Raw genomic sequence first — 14354 nt, 5'->3', positions numbered from 1 at the left:
CCCCATGAATCGCAGCACGCCAGGCCTCCTTGTCCATCACCAACTCCTGGAGTTCACTGAGACTCACGTCCATCGAGTCAGTGATGCCATCCAGCCATCTCCAGCCATCTCATCCTCTGTCGTCCCCTTCTCCTCCTGCCCCCAATCCCTCCCACCATCAGAGTCTTTTCCAATGAGTCAACTCTTCGCATGAGGTGGCCAAAGTACTGGAGTTTCAGCTTTAGCATCATTCCTTCCAAAGAAATCCCAGGGCTGATCTCCTTCAGAATGGACTGGTTGGATCTCCTTGCAGTCCAAGGGACTCTCAAGAGTCTTCTCCAATACCACAGTTCAAAAGCATCAATTCTTCGGCGCTCAGGCTTCTTCACAGTCCAACTCTCACATCCATACATGACCACAGGAAAAACCATAGCCTTCATTGCAAATTAATTCCACTCTGTTTTCTCTGGTTTGAAGAACTAACTGGGGACTGGGCCACCACTTCTCTACATCCACACCATGCTAGGGAGGGAGTAGATCAAGGATGAGTAAAAACATCACAAATTTTTCTAGCTTTTTGAATGGGGCTTTTTTTTTTTGATTGGGCATTTGCTTGGATGTTACAGATATCTGTCTGATTTCAAGAAACCTTGTAAAGTCATTTTATTTACTCTCTGATTGTTTTAAAAAATGCTCCTATGGGGGAATGAGGATTTGGATCTTCCTATTATACCATCTTGCTTTAAGCTTTTATCTTCACATTGGAAGAAAAATTTCACTGGTACAGAATTTTAGATTGGTTGTTTTCTACTTTTAATGATTTAAATATTTTATTCTATTCTGTCTGTGCTTGCAAGATTTTGAAGAGAAGTTTGATATAACTCTTACCCTTGCTTTGTTATAGGTATAGGAATTCTCCCTCTCTTGTTCCTTTCAAGAATTTGTCTTTGATCTTCTGCATTTTAAATATGATTTACGTATGTGTAGACTTTCCTGGTATTTATTCTTTTTGGTATTCTATGAGCTTCCTGGGTCTGTAGGTTGGTGTCTATCATTAATTTTCAGAAATTCTTAGTCATTATTGCTTCAAATATTGCTTGTCTTCCTCCTTTCCTCCCTCCTTTTCTTTCTTCCTCCCTTTTTTTTTCTTTCTTGTCTTTCTTCTTCTTCTATATTCCCCTTACACCCACGTCATACCTTATGTAACTCTTTCACAATTCTTGGTTATTCTGTTTTGTAATTTCCATTTTTAAAATCTCTTGGGATTTCAGTTTTGGAAGATTCTATTGATGTCTCTTCAAGTCACTGATTCTTTCCTTGGTTGTGTCCAATCTGTTGATGAACCAGTCAAAGGCACTTTTCATTTCTATTAAGTTATGCTTCATTTCCAAAACTTCTTTTTCATTCTTCCTCAGAGTTCCCATCTATCAACTTAAATTACCCATCTGTTCTTGCATGTTGTTCATTTCTTCTTTCTGTTGAAGAGCTTCATTTAAGAGTAGGTCCAACAAATTCTTTTATTTTGCCTTCATCTGAGGATGTCTTTTTCCTATGCATTCCTGAAGGATAGTTTCAATGAGTACAGCATTTCCAGTTGGCAATTTTTTTTTTTTTTTTTCCTTTCAGCAGTTGAAAAAATACCAACTCTTTTCTGGTTTTCACAGCTTCATATGAAAAATTCACTCTCACTTGAATTGGTAGCTCCTACAGATAATGTATCATTTCGCTCTGACTGTTCTCAATATTTTTTGTCTTTAGTTTTTAGAAGTTTAATTATTATGTGTCCTGGCATGGATTTCTTTGAGTTTATTCTTTTTTTTTAATTTTATTTTTAAACTTTACAATATTGTATTAGTTTTGCCAAATATCGAAATGAATCTGCCACAGGTATACCCGCGTTCCCCATCCTGAACCCTCCTCCCTCCTCCCTCCCCTACCCTCCCTCTGGGTCGTCCCAGTGCACCAGCCCCAAGCATCCAGTACCGTGCATCGAACCTGGACTGGCGACTCGTTTCATACATGATATTATACATGTTTCAATGCTATTCTCCCAAATCTCCCCACCCTCTCCCTCTCCCACAGAGTCCATAAGACTGATCTATACATTGGTGTCTCTTTTGCTGTCTCGTACACAGGGTTATTGTTACCATCTTTCTAAATTCCATATATATGTGTTAGTATACTGTATTGGTGTTTTTCTTTCTGGCTTACTTCACTCTGTATAATAGGTTCCAGTTTCATCCATCTCATTAGAACTGATTCAAATGTATTCTTTTTAATGGCTGAGTAATACTCCATTCTGTATATGTACCATAGCTTTCTTATCCATTCATCTGCTGATGGGCATCTAGGTTGCTTCCATGTCCTGGCTATTATAAACAGTGCTGCGATGAACATTGGGGTACATGTGTCTCTTTCCCTTCTGGTTTCCTCAGTGTGTATGCCCAGCAGTGGGGTTGCTGGATCATAAGGCAGTTCTATTTCCAGTTTTTTAAGGAATCTCCACACTGTTCTCCATAGTGGCTGTACTAGTTTGCATTCCCACCAACAGTGTAAGAGGGTTCCCTTTTCTCCACACCCTCTCCAGCATTTATTGCTTATAGACTTTTGGATTGCAGCCATTCTGACTGGCGTGAAATGGTACCTCATAGTGGTTTTGATTTGCATTTCTCTGATAATAAGTGATGTTGAGCATCTTTTCATGTGTTTGTTAGCCATCTGTATGTTCTCTCAGACATATGTCACAGCAGGATCCTCTATGACCCACCTCCCAGAATATTGGAAATAAAAGCAAAAATAAACAAATGGGACCTAATTAAACTTAAAAGCTTCTGCACAACAAAGGAAACTATTAGCAAGGTGAAAAGGCAGCCTTCAGAATGGGAGAAAATAATAGCAAATGAAGCAACGGACAAACAACTAATCTCAAAAATATACAAGCAACTCCTACAGCTCAACTCCAGAAAAATAAATGACCCAATCAAAAAATGGGCCAAAGAACTAAATAGACATTTCTCCAAAGAAGACATACAGATGGCTAACAAACACATGAGTTTATTCTATTTGGGGTTTGCTCAGTTGAAATCCTTAGGTTTGTACTTTTCACCAAATTTGGTGAAAGTTTTCAGCCATTACTGTTCCACATACTCTTTCAGCCCCATTCTTTCTACTTTCTTTCTCTGATTCCAAAGATATGAATGTTGGCTTAAAAAATGTTACACAGGCCCCTGAGGCTCTGCTTATTTATTTTTAAAGCCATTTTTACATGTTTTTCAGATTTGGTAAATTATATTAACTTGTCCTTAAGTTCACAAATTTTATCCTGTTATATTAATTTTTTCATATATTCATGTTTTCTTTTGTTTCAAAATAATTTGCCTTTTTAATAGTACCTATGATGACAGTTTTAAAATCCTTTTCAGATAATCTGATTCATTTCAGTGTTGATGTCAGCTGTTTGTCTTTTCTTATTCAAATTGTGATTTTCCTGGCTTGGTATTATGAGTGACTTTCTGTTTTATCCTGAACATTTCAGTTTAGTATGTTAGGAGACTCTGGGTCCTATTTAAATCTTTTTTAGTAGGCAGTCACCTTAATTTTAGCATGCTGATTCTGGCCTACTTTTGTCAGCTGTGGTTACAATGGAAGTCTAGGCTTCAGAGCCTTTGTAGTGCTTTTTTCTTCCTGACTTATCTGGTATAATGAGTGCTACCAGTGATTTCTGCTTGTGTTAGCTCAGAGAGTGGAAGGGCTTTCTCCAGGCCTGTTGCCCTGTGTCTCTCACTAGGGAATGGAAATTTCAGGTCTTCAAGGACAAAGAGGCTTCCCTGGCTGGTCCTTTATTTTTACAGTGTTCTCCCTGCCTGTGGAAATGGAGGGAGCTTCCTGGGATGAGCACTTGTTGTGGCAAGCAATCTCTTGTTGATACCTCCTGGCTACTACAGTGTCTCTCAGTGGGAAAGTCAGGGATGGAAAGCTCTTCACCTAGTTTATTATTATTAGTGGGGGATAGGGTCTTAATCAATCCCTCTTGCTGATTCTGCCATGCTCACCTGTCAGAGGGACTCTTTTTCAATCTGGGGGAGAAATGAGCCTTCCCAGGCTGCCCTTCTGTTCTTAAATTAGAGGTCAGGAAATAGCTAAGTTGGACTGCCTTCTTCTTTTGGGCTGTTGCTCCAGTACTGGAGTCCCAAACCAGTTCTCTTACCACCTTTCAGAGTTTTCCTTTGGTTGGCTCTTGTGTTATTCACAGGGTTTAAAAGTTGTACTTAATTGGCAGGAGCAGTGATAAATGAGTCTACAACATCTTTTCTGGACCAGAAGTCCAATAAACAGGATTTTAGAGTACCGAATTCTGAAGAGAGACAAAATTTTAAGGCGGCCTTGGGTTCCAAGTAACTTACATACTCGTTTGGTGTCTTACACAGGATTTCAGTTATTTAAGCCACATGAAATACATTTAAAGCTCCTACCTCAAGGCCTGACACAGATGAGTCATTCAATAGGTATTTAATATCTTTCCCTAGAAATCATCTAGTTCAAATCACCTATTTTAAACACAAGGCAACAGAGGCCTAGAGAAATGAAGAAGACTTTCAAATGTGCTGTGACTCACATATATCCCTTGTGACATTTTCCCCTTAAAGAATTGACATTGCCAATTCTTGATTATTTGGTTCCTTGCTTCTATGCAATAGCTTCTATGTGGTTCAGTTTGACAGGATTTGCCAGTTTATATATGAAAAACACCTCCAATGCTTTTGCAGTTACAACTTCCCTTGCTTTCCACAATCATAGTGTGAAACTTACAGGAAAGAGATTATTAGTATTTTGAAAATAAAAAAACATAGTAAGTTGAGGGGCTGAGACTTATCCAGAAGTGATTTCCCAACCAGGGCCTTCCATTGATACCTTTCCCCCTGTGAAACCAGATCTCTATGGGTGACAGGAGGCTGTGGAAATAGCTGATTTAAGGGGACTTGGCTTGCCATGTCCTCAGCTGCAACTAATGCAATGTTACCATGCGACTATACAGTGGATAAATTCCAAGTAAAAACTTATATTCCATATAATACCCTGATTTAGAGATCAAATTACCCTTAGAGAATCTGTTGGTAAAAAATCCTGCCAGATAGATGAAATTATCCATTTGAACAGGTCATCTCAGGGAAGAGGATATGTTATATCAGAAAAGATGTTGAGGATTCCAATAGAGGGAAATAGGCTATATGTGAATGAACAAAATGTGTTGTCAGACAGTATGGTTTATGAGTTAAGTGGGTGTCAGTCTTGCTCTCCCAGCTCATCAAAGCTAGCTAGACTCTGCACTCCATAGTGCTGTCCAGAACCAGGCACCCTCTCTGATGCTTGTCTTATTTTAACATTTAACCTACCTGCAGATTTTGTCTTTATAATGAGGTTCATCCATTAAGGCTAGGTCAGTGTACCTTTCTTTTCCTCTAATTTGTAACTATTACATGGTAACCTTACACACATAAAAAATTGAAGCTTTTAAATTCTAGGTCAAAAAACTGTTATCAAATATCTTTAAATTGGACACAAGTACAAAATTGGGCCAGTGAACAATTTGACACTGGATTAAAGAAATAACAGTGAATATTTTTACACATCACACACCCATACCCCACTGGTATGACAGGTTCAAGATAACACACAATAGGAAATTTAAAGTCAATCATATACACTGTTGTACCTTATAAAGTTCAGACTTGAGCTGCTGTGATAGTCATTCTGTAAACCTGAGGCTAATGAAAAGTCAGGTTTTCAAGAACCTACACAGCCTGGGTTCTGATTTATATATCAGTTACATGACATTCATGCAGGTATATGGCTAATATTATCACACTACAGGTAACAGTGATCATATATTTGAATAGTACTTCTTTTTTTAAAAAAAACTTTTATTTTGTATCGAGGTATAGCTGATTAACAATGTTGTGATAGTTTCAGGTGAATGGTGAAAGAATTCAACCATATATATTCATGTATCCATTCTCCCAAACTCCCCTCCCATCCAGGCTGCCACATAACACTGAGCAGAGTTCCATCTGCTATATACCATACAATAGGTCCTTATTGGTTATCCATTTTAAGTATAGCAGTGTATGTGTGTCCATCCCAAACTCCCCAACTATCCCTTCCCTCCATCCTTCCCCACCAGCAACCGTAAGTTCATTCTCTAAGTCTGTGAATCTCTTTATGTTTTGTAAGTTCATTTGTCTCCCATTCCCTTACTTTCAGTTTGTAAGTGTCTGTAGGTCTGATATGGGTCTCTTGTCTTGTTTTTGTATCCACCCATTCAGTCTATGTTGATGCATTCAATCTATTTACATTTAAGGTAATTATTGATATGTATGATCCTATTACCATTTTCTTAATTGTTTTGGGTTTATTTTTTGTAGGTCTTTTCCTTCTTGTGTGTTTTCTGCCTAAAGAAGTTCTATTAGCATTTTTTTATAAAGCTGGTTTGGTGTTGCTGAATTCTCTTAACTTTTGCTTGTCTGGAAGGCTTTTGATTTCTCTGTCAAATATGAACTAGAGTCTTACTGGGTAGAGTACTCTTGAGTGCCACAAAACAGAATATAGAATAAAGAATTTAAAGAAATAAAGACAGTCTAAAAGATCTTTGGGACAACATTAAATGTACCAATATTCACACTACAGGAGTCACGGAAGGAGAAGAGAGAAAGGATCTGAGAAAATATTTGAAGAAATAATAGCTGAAAACTTCCCTAACATGGGAAAGGAAATAGTCAATCAAGTCCAGGAAGTACAGAGAGTCCCAGGCAGAATAAACCCAAGGAGTAACATACCAAGACATAGTAAGCAAACTGACAAAAATTAAAGACATATTCTGTATGTCTGTTCCTCCATTGATGAATAGTACTTCTAAAGATGCCTGATTGATACAGTGAAAAGGACAGTTGCTTCACCATTTCTTTGGTTTGTATGTCTGGCTTAACATGTCCTAAATTTCTATGGCACTCAGTTGGACATTATCAAAGTTAGAGTACATGCATGTGTGCTAAGTCACTTCGGTCAAGTCCAACTCTTTGTAACCCTATGAACTTCCTGCCAGGCTCGTCTGTCCATGGGATTCTCCAGGCAAGAATACTGGAGTGGGTTGCTGTTCCCTCCTCCAGGGGATCTTCCTGACCCAAGGATTGAACCTGCATTTTCTGTGGCTCCTGCACTGCAGTAGGATTCTTTACCTTTGAGCCACTAGGAAAGCCCCATAGTTAAGAGGTCTAGAACTAAAGCAGCTTTTTATTCTTGGATAAATTCTCTTCATCTTAATGAATGCCCAAATAACCTGTTCAACCAGATGCTACTAAAGTTACAGTAAACACATACACATATACAAACTCTGAGTTACATTCTAAAAAACTGAATTTGTTATCTGTTCCTAAGCCTGATACACTGTTAACTAGAATATAGGACATGCTCTATTTCAAAACAAGGGGAAAAATTTAGGATACATGCTCTGTACCATCTATTGACATTTGCAAAATATGGAAACAACCCTGTCAGCAAATGTGAGGTTGGAGACATAGAAAGACTTTATGTGAACTGGTGTGGCCAACTGAATGTGAGGTGGGATCAGAGATGTGAGTCTTTGAACAGTGATCACCTAGTGACTTTGGTGTATATAGTTTCATCTGACTCTGGGAGAGGGCTGTCAAGTGGTGGTTTATCTACAAAGAGGCAAAGAAGGAACTCAGGACACATAAGCCTTGGAAGCATATTGATGGGAGAGGATACCACCTACCATCCTTTACCCTTTAAAAGAAAAGAAAACCCAGGACCACATACCCTAGAAGTGCAAATTGTTGAGACACAGAAAATACACAGAGCATTCTAAAGGAAAACAATTCTACCAGTGTAAAATATAACTTTAAAAGAAAATATGCCAGCCATAATACTAACTGGAAAAGAGGACCTAATTTGGACCTTATTGGAGCACATTCAATCTTAATTAATTGGCATGCTGGTCATCCTGGACTGCCATATGCTCCTTTTGATTAACTGGACAGATGTATTTCTGTACCTTCTCTTTCCTCCTCCTTTTCTTCTACCTTCTCCACAACTGGTATTCTATAAAGGCTAGTGTACAGCTCTCTAAGAGTCAAAGTCATGAAAATGGTTGAAAGGCAACAAAGCTTTGGAAGAGAAAGAGGCTTTTAGGTAACCCCCAAAGCTTTAGAAAATGCCCCAGCAAGACACATGGGCATAAATTAGATAGCTTTCAAAGAGTACTTGCCTTTTGTGAAGACAAGTCACAATCACAGAGCATGTAACACACTTCTACTTGCACTGACATCGAAAGGAGACATGGGCTGCTGTGATTGGTGATGAAATCAATACTTCTCATTTAAGAGGAAGGCAAAGACTGTCAAATGTCATAGCCAGGGAATTAGAGAAGACATGTTCTGTATGGCTTGAAAATCATTTTTTTTTTTTTTTTTGGCCTTGAAAAAGCTTCTATTGCTGCCATCAAATGCTGTAAAAACAGAACTTCCTCCAAAAGGGCAACAAACTAAGAGCCCTTTATGACCCCAAATCTTTTCTCTTATCCTTTTCCTATTTGGTTTCATATAACAGCTGTCATCTCTTTACATTATATTAAAAAAAGTAACCTCATAGGAAAAAATTTAAGGCTTAATCCATTTATAATTTTTCTTTTGAAATGTCTATATAAAATGTCAGGTCTAGATTTGGCACTTAGAAGACAGTAACCAGATTTGGTTATAATCATATCTGCGTGTATCATACATAGAATTCTGGGAAGGAGAGGCCTGAGGGTGGGGGAATGATTTGGTACAACAGACATCATTAAATCATTTACTTTGGAAATTGAGAGAGAAAGTGAGAACAATCTTCCTAGGAAGAAACCAATCTGAAATATAATATTCCCCTTTTGAGACAACTTTATCTTTTCTCACACACCTGTTTTTTAAAAAAAACCACTTTATAAAATGTTCTCATAGAAAGATTTCCCAGTGGTATATCAACGCTTAATAGCATCAAGAAAAGGTGTTATGTGTTAATAAAAATCACTATGTAACAAAGATCTGATATAGTTATTAAACTTCTCTTTCTGCTAAATTCAGGCCAAGCTTAAATATTTACAAATTTTATTTGAAAACATCTCTTAAAAAGACTCTGATTCCTTCTTGTTCAAAGTGCTCAAGGAAAGATTTTACTTTCAGTGAAGTTTGAGGTGTGTCTCAGAAAAAAATATGCCGATGCATGTTAACAGGCATGACAACTACGTTGGTAGTAATTGAACACAGTTTCTAGGGTGACTTTCCAAAAGATACCTGTGCCTAATACATGTACCATAAGCTTTCTAGTCTTGCCAAATTAGTGCTAAATAAATCTTCATGCTTTCTTTCATACAGCAAACCCCAGCCTTAAATTTTTTCTTTAAAAACTTGGACTATTAACTGTTACTTAGGTTTGTTATTTAGGATTGTTTTACTTATTACCATGAGGAATCTGTTATTCTATAAACTAATAATTAATGAATTTTTAAAACAAAGTGTTCATGTAAAATCTGAGAATGGCCACACTCCCAGGCACAAAGACTGTTTCAGGCTTGGAAAAGATAAGCAGTGACCCCAGACCTGTGAAAACTGTATAGGAAACAGGCAGGTGTCAGGTTCATGCATAAGACAGTGGCAGGTGGTTAAATGCCTTCCTAATTAAATGGGCAGTCACACAAGAATGGAATTTTCTGCTCAGGGAACTGGAATGGTAGGGCAGTAGTGGAGGGAGTCACATTTCTGTAACAGCATAGATGCTATATGAGGATATGAAATTAAAGCCATTAATAGATGATCTTTTCTAGTACACTCAGTAACTTTCCTTCAGGACTCTCCCCTCTATTGCTAGGCTCTTAACTACAGATAGCTACTGGGTTTTTACCAGTGCATAAATATCTGGATTCTACTGAACATTTTTCCTTCCTTAGATTTTCAAATCCAACTGTAAAACAGTAGGTATTAGGTGTTGAGAGTAAATAGGGGATTTTTGCAAGGTTTTCCTTAGTTCTATGTATGTCATATACAAGTAATATAGGACATATTAAGGAATAAACATAATAACCACCAAACAAGTTGACTGGAAACACTGTGTTTTTCTTCATCACTTCTCAGTTTAGAATTGTATTGAAAAAAACTCGTCACTAATAATTAATTTTGTTTTGGATCTAAGAAATAAAGTTTGGTACTATGTACATCCTTGTACAGGTCTGTAGAAATAAATATGAGACTTTAACTTTTATAGGATTTGCAAAAGTTATTTGCCTTTTTCTTTTTTATAGAAAACTCTTAACACACTATTGGAAATATCATGCTAGTTAATGGACTATAAAATTCAGATTTAGATGTGGGAGAAAGTCTTTGGTATAAAGCAAAATCCAGAATAAACTCACTTGTGGCAGATGATTGGTATTGTCATTGTCTTTGACATCTTTCTTATTGTCAATGTCTTTGGCATCCTCCTTCACAGAGCCAGAGTTAGATGGAGCTTCCAGATCAAAATGACTTGCACAAATCCCATTTTTTTCAAGAAGTAACAAGTCAAATGACAACTGGCAACATCTGATGATTTATGTTATATAAGCCAAAGATCCCTGGGCTTCCCTGGTACCTCAGTCGGTAAAGAATCTGCCTGCAATGCAGGAGACCTAGGTTCGATCCCTGAGTTGGGAAGGTCCCCTGGAGGAGGGCATGGCAACCCACTCTAGTATATCTTGCCTGAAGAATCCCCATGGACAGAGGACCCTGGCAGGCAGCAGTCCATGGGGTCGCAAACAGTCAGATATGACTGAGCAATTAAGAACATAAGTGAAAGATCAACTAGTGGAAAGAGGGGGATCAGAGAAGATACGATAGGAAATCACATTGATGTTTTAACATTAAAGGAAGAAGGCAGCTATCAAGAAGAGGTAAGTAGAAAAATGGCTCCTATTTACATATAAAAAAAGACAACCAAAATGACTTAGAGTTCTTCTTCTAAGTAGGGCTATTTTTTTGTCCATAGTTTAGCTCTTCTCTGCTACTTCTAACACTTTGATTAAAAGGCCTACCTTTCTTATACTTTTCAATTTGTTAATGTGGTGTATTACATTGAGATTTGTGGATATTGAAGAATCCTTGCATCCCTGGGATAAAGCCCACTTGGTCATGGTGTATGATCTTTTTAATGTGTTGTTGGATTCTGATTGCTAGAATTTTGTTAAGGATTTTTGCATCTATGTTCATCAGTGATATTGGCCTGTAGTTTTCTTTTTTTGTGGCATCTTTGTCAGGTTTTGGTATTAGGGTGATGGTGGTCTCATAGAATGAGTTTGGAAGTTTAACTTACTCTGCAATTTTCTGGAAGAGTTAGTAACTAATGAGGTGATCCTTTAGAGATATCTGTATTTACAAATGGATGTGATAGTAACAGAGATGGCTCTTTCACTAAGAATCTCAGGGTTTTTTTTTTTTTTTTTAGCTTAAACCAAATACATGGTATACAAAATAGACATCCTGGGTGAATATATGGATTCTACTGCCAAAGGAAATTCTGAAAGTGCTGACAATATATTGCATGACCCAAACTATGCAAGGCTTATCCTACTCTGACATGTGGAAGTGGGTAAACTATGACTGTATATCCAATAGGAAAGTGTACAGCAAGTGTATCAACCCCAAACTGGGGAAAGTTTAGTTTCCCCTTCCCCTGGAGTAGCTGGGCATGCTTTAAGAACAGACTTTTTTCAAAAGTCTACATTAGTACAAGATGTTAAGCCTACCAGATTTTAAAAGTAGTGCCAATTATGTCTAAAAATCCACAAACTAATGTGATCTTTAGGGAAGTAAAACCACGGATCTTCATAAAAATGCCTAAGAAGAGGGACTTCCCTGGCAGTCCAATGATTAAGATTCCATGGTTCTACTGCACAGGGAATGGGTTCAATCCCTGTACAGAGAACTAAGATTCCACAGGCCATGTGGTATGGCCAAAAAAAAAAAAAAAAAAAAAAAACCAAAAAACAAAAAACAAGAAGAGTCCTATTTTAGGAAAACTTAGGTGGGCACACATGCCATGTATAAGCCAGGGTCTAAAGCACTAAGATTTTCAGTTGTCTCCTGAACTGATGTTGAAAATGCTATTGATCAACATTATTAATTCAGACCCCACTGTTTTGGAATTGATCATTTTAGAATGTAGTGGATTCAAGTTTATTGATGGGCTATCTATAAAAAAGGGAGTTGGCTAAGTGAGTATTATAAGACCTAGCTAGGGAACGAACTGGGAAAATTTTCCTTATATGTTCTAAATCACCAAGTACCCATGTACCATTTTGATTTATTCTCAGGCAAATGTTGGGGGTCTCTACTGGCAATAATGTGAGTTTACATTGTATGACTATATATATACCTTCAAGTAAAATTTTCTTTCAAGTCATTCTGCAATTCAGTTACCTTTGCACATACCATCCCTTCAGCAGGGTCTTAATTCTTCAGTATGACAATATTTCTACTTGTTCTTGTGCTAGAATAGTAAGGGTGGAAAAGTAAGGGAGACTGACCTTTAAGGAAAATGGAATAATGGAACCAATCTAATATCTCAACTGAAAAGCAAGATATTTTTAAAGTTAAATCCCATTCTAGAACTATAATGTATTCTTTCTTTTGCCTATATTCTAGGCTGCTTGACATGCATATGTTGTTTGTTCTTGTTGTTTAGTTGCTAAGTCATGTCTGACTCTTGCGACCCTATGTTCTGGAGCCCATCAGGCTCCTTTGTCCATGGGATTTCTCAGGCAAGAATACTGGAGTGGGTTGCCATTTCCTTCTCCAGAGGATCTTCCCAATCCAGGGATCGAACCCATGTCTCCTGCATCGGCAGGTGGATTCATTACCACTGAGCCACCAGGGAAGCCCTGAGGTACATACACTGATTGCTTAACTAGTTAAGGCCCTAAATCCCCTTCTAGAATCTTAAGCCTCAGCCATTTAATCCAGTTAGAAAAGCAGCAAAGCCTTTTTGAGACAAGGATCATTGTGGGTGTTGTAGGTACAACTAACATGGAAACAGATGAATAGCTCACTGTTGCTTAGAGAAGCCTGTCTTGGTGCTGGCCTTAGATAGCCCTATGTCTTCAGAGATGCCCATGATCCCAGAGAAGCTCATGGTCTCAGAAATGCTGGTGTCTTCATAGAAGCCCATAGTCTCAGTGGTTCCCATGTTGTCAGAGATGCCCAAGAACCCAGAGATGCCTGTGTCTCCAGAGAAGCCCACATCCCTAGAAATGTTTATGGCCCTAAGGTTGCCCATGATCCCATAATAGTCATGGTGGAGGTCTGCACACTGACTTTTTACTTGATCCATCTGAACTAGAGGGCCTCCTTCTCTAGAAAGAGTGCCATTCTCCATCAAGGTATTCAGGTCTCCATTGGTACCCATAAAACAGACAGGATTTGTCAAAGGAGTTCCCAGGTGCTGAGATAATAAATGCCCTAATTGAGAGCAGGTACAGACTTCTGGTGGCTCATCATGGGCTTTCAGTTTCTGTCATGGGAGCAAGGAATGGTTGAAAATAATTAGAAACTGGAATAAAACTAGGCAAATATCATACTGACATATAGGGATCCTGTCAGCTGTCACTTATATGGTAGCCAATGACTTTTTGCCCCCTCCTCATCCTCAAATATCTTTTATTCATCACTTAACATAGTGCTTTAAAAGCCCTACCACTAAATATCCTCAAAGGTCTTGTATCTATAAAAGTTCCCTTTTCTGATAAATGCTATTTTATTACTGAGAACAGGGAGGGCAAGGGAAAGGATCACTAACATTTATTGATTACTTCCATGTGCCAACCACTATAGTATTTCATTTTATGCTTAAGTCCTATTAGTTAAGTATTAGCTATATTTTACAGATGAGGAAACTGAGGTTCAGAGAATTTAAATAAGTTCACCCAAATTCACACATTTAAGAAGTGGCAGAGCTGGGATCTGACCCTGCCTCCACTTAATGCCAAAGTCTATGACCTGTCTACTACTTCATGCTGTCTCCAATGGATATTTTCACTTTCAGGGATAACATAATGATTCACTGATATTTTACAACAGTGATTCTTAGCTTTCTTGGGAGGTCACTGACACCTTTGAAAATCTGGAGAAAAGGATGAACCTTCTTCTCAGGAGAAAAGGATGAACCTTCTTCTCAGGAGAAAAGGATGAACCTTCTCAGAAAATCACATGCAGGCATAAATGAGTGAATGAGATGGCACACAAACAGTTTTTAGGGATAATTTCAGGGGTTTCACAGATCCCTTGAAGGTCATCTGTGGA

General features: G+C 38.0%; 1 protein-coding gene across 2 annotated transcripts in view; it reads right to left on the bottom strand.

The window, feature by feature from the left end:
• Nucleotides 1–2083: 2083 nt before the first annotated feature.
• MTMR8 (myotubularin related protein 8) overlaps nt 2084–14354 on the bottom strand; it is a 287800-nt gene continuing 275529 nt past the window's right edge. The window contains exon 13 of one of the 2 annotated variants that reach the window (XM_070783785.1): nt 2084–13566. In XM_070783785.1, coding sequence (XP_070639886.1) covers nt 13102–13566 — 465 coding nt within the window. In that variant the 3' untranslated portion in view covers nt 2084–13101. The remainder of the gene's footprint in view (nt 13567–14354) is intronic. The other variant, XM_070783784.1, reaches the window with a different exon arrangement.

The sequence above is a fragment of the Bos indicus genome, chromosome X, assembly GCF_029378745.1.
Source record: "Bos indicus isolate NIAB-ARS_2022 breed Sahiwal x Tharparkar chromosome X, NIAB-ARS_B.indTharparkar_mat_pri_1.0, whole genome shotgun sequence".
In the NCBI taxonomy this organism is placed as follows: Eukaryota; Metazoa; Chordata; class Mammalia; order Artiodactyla; family Bovidae; genus Bos; species Bos indicus.
Note: the sequence above shows the minus strand (reverse complement) of the source record. Positions and strands in the feature narration are given on the sequence as shown.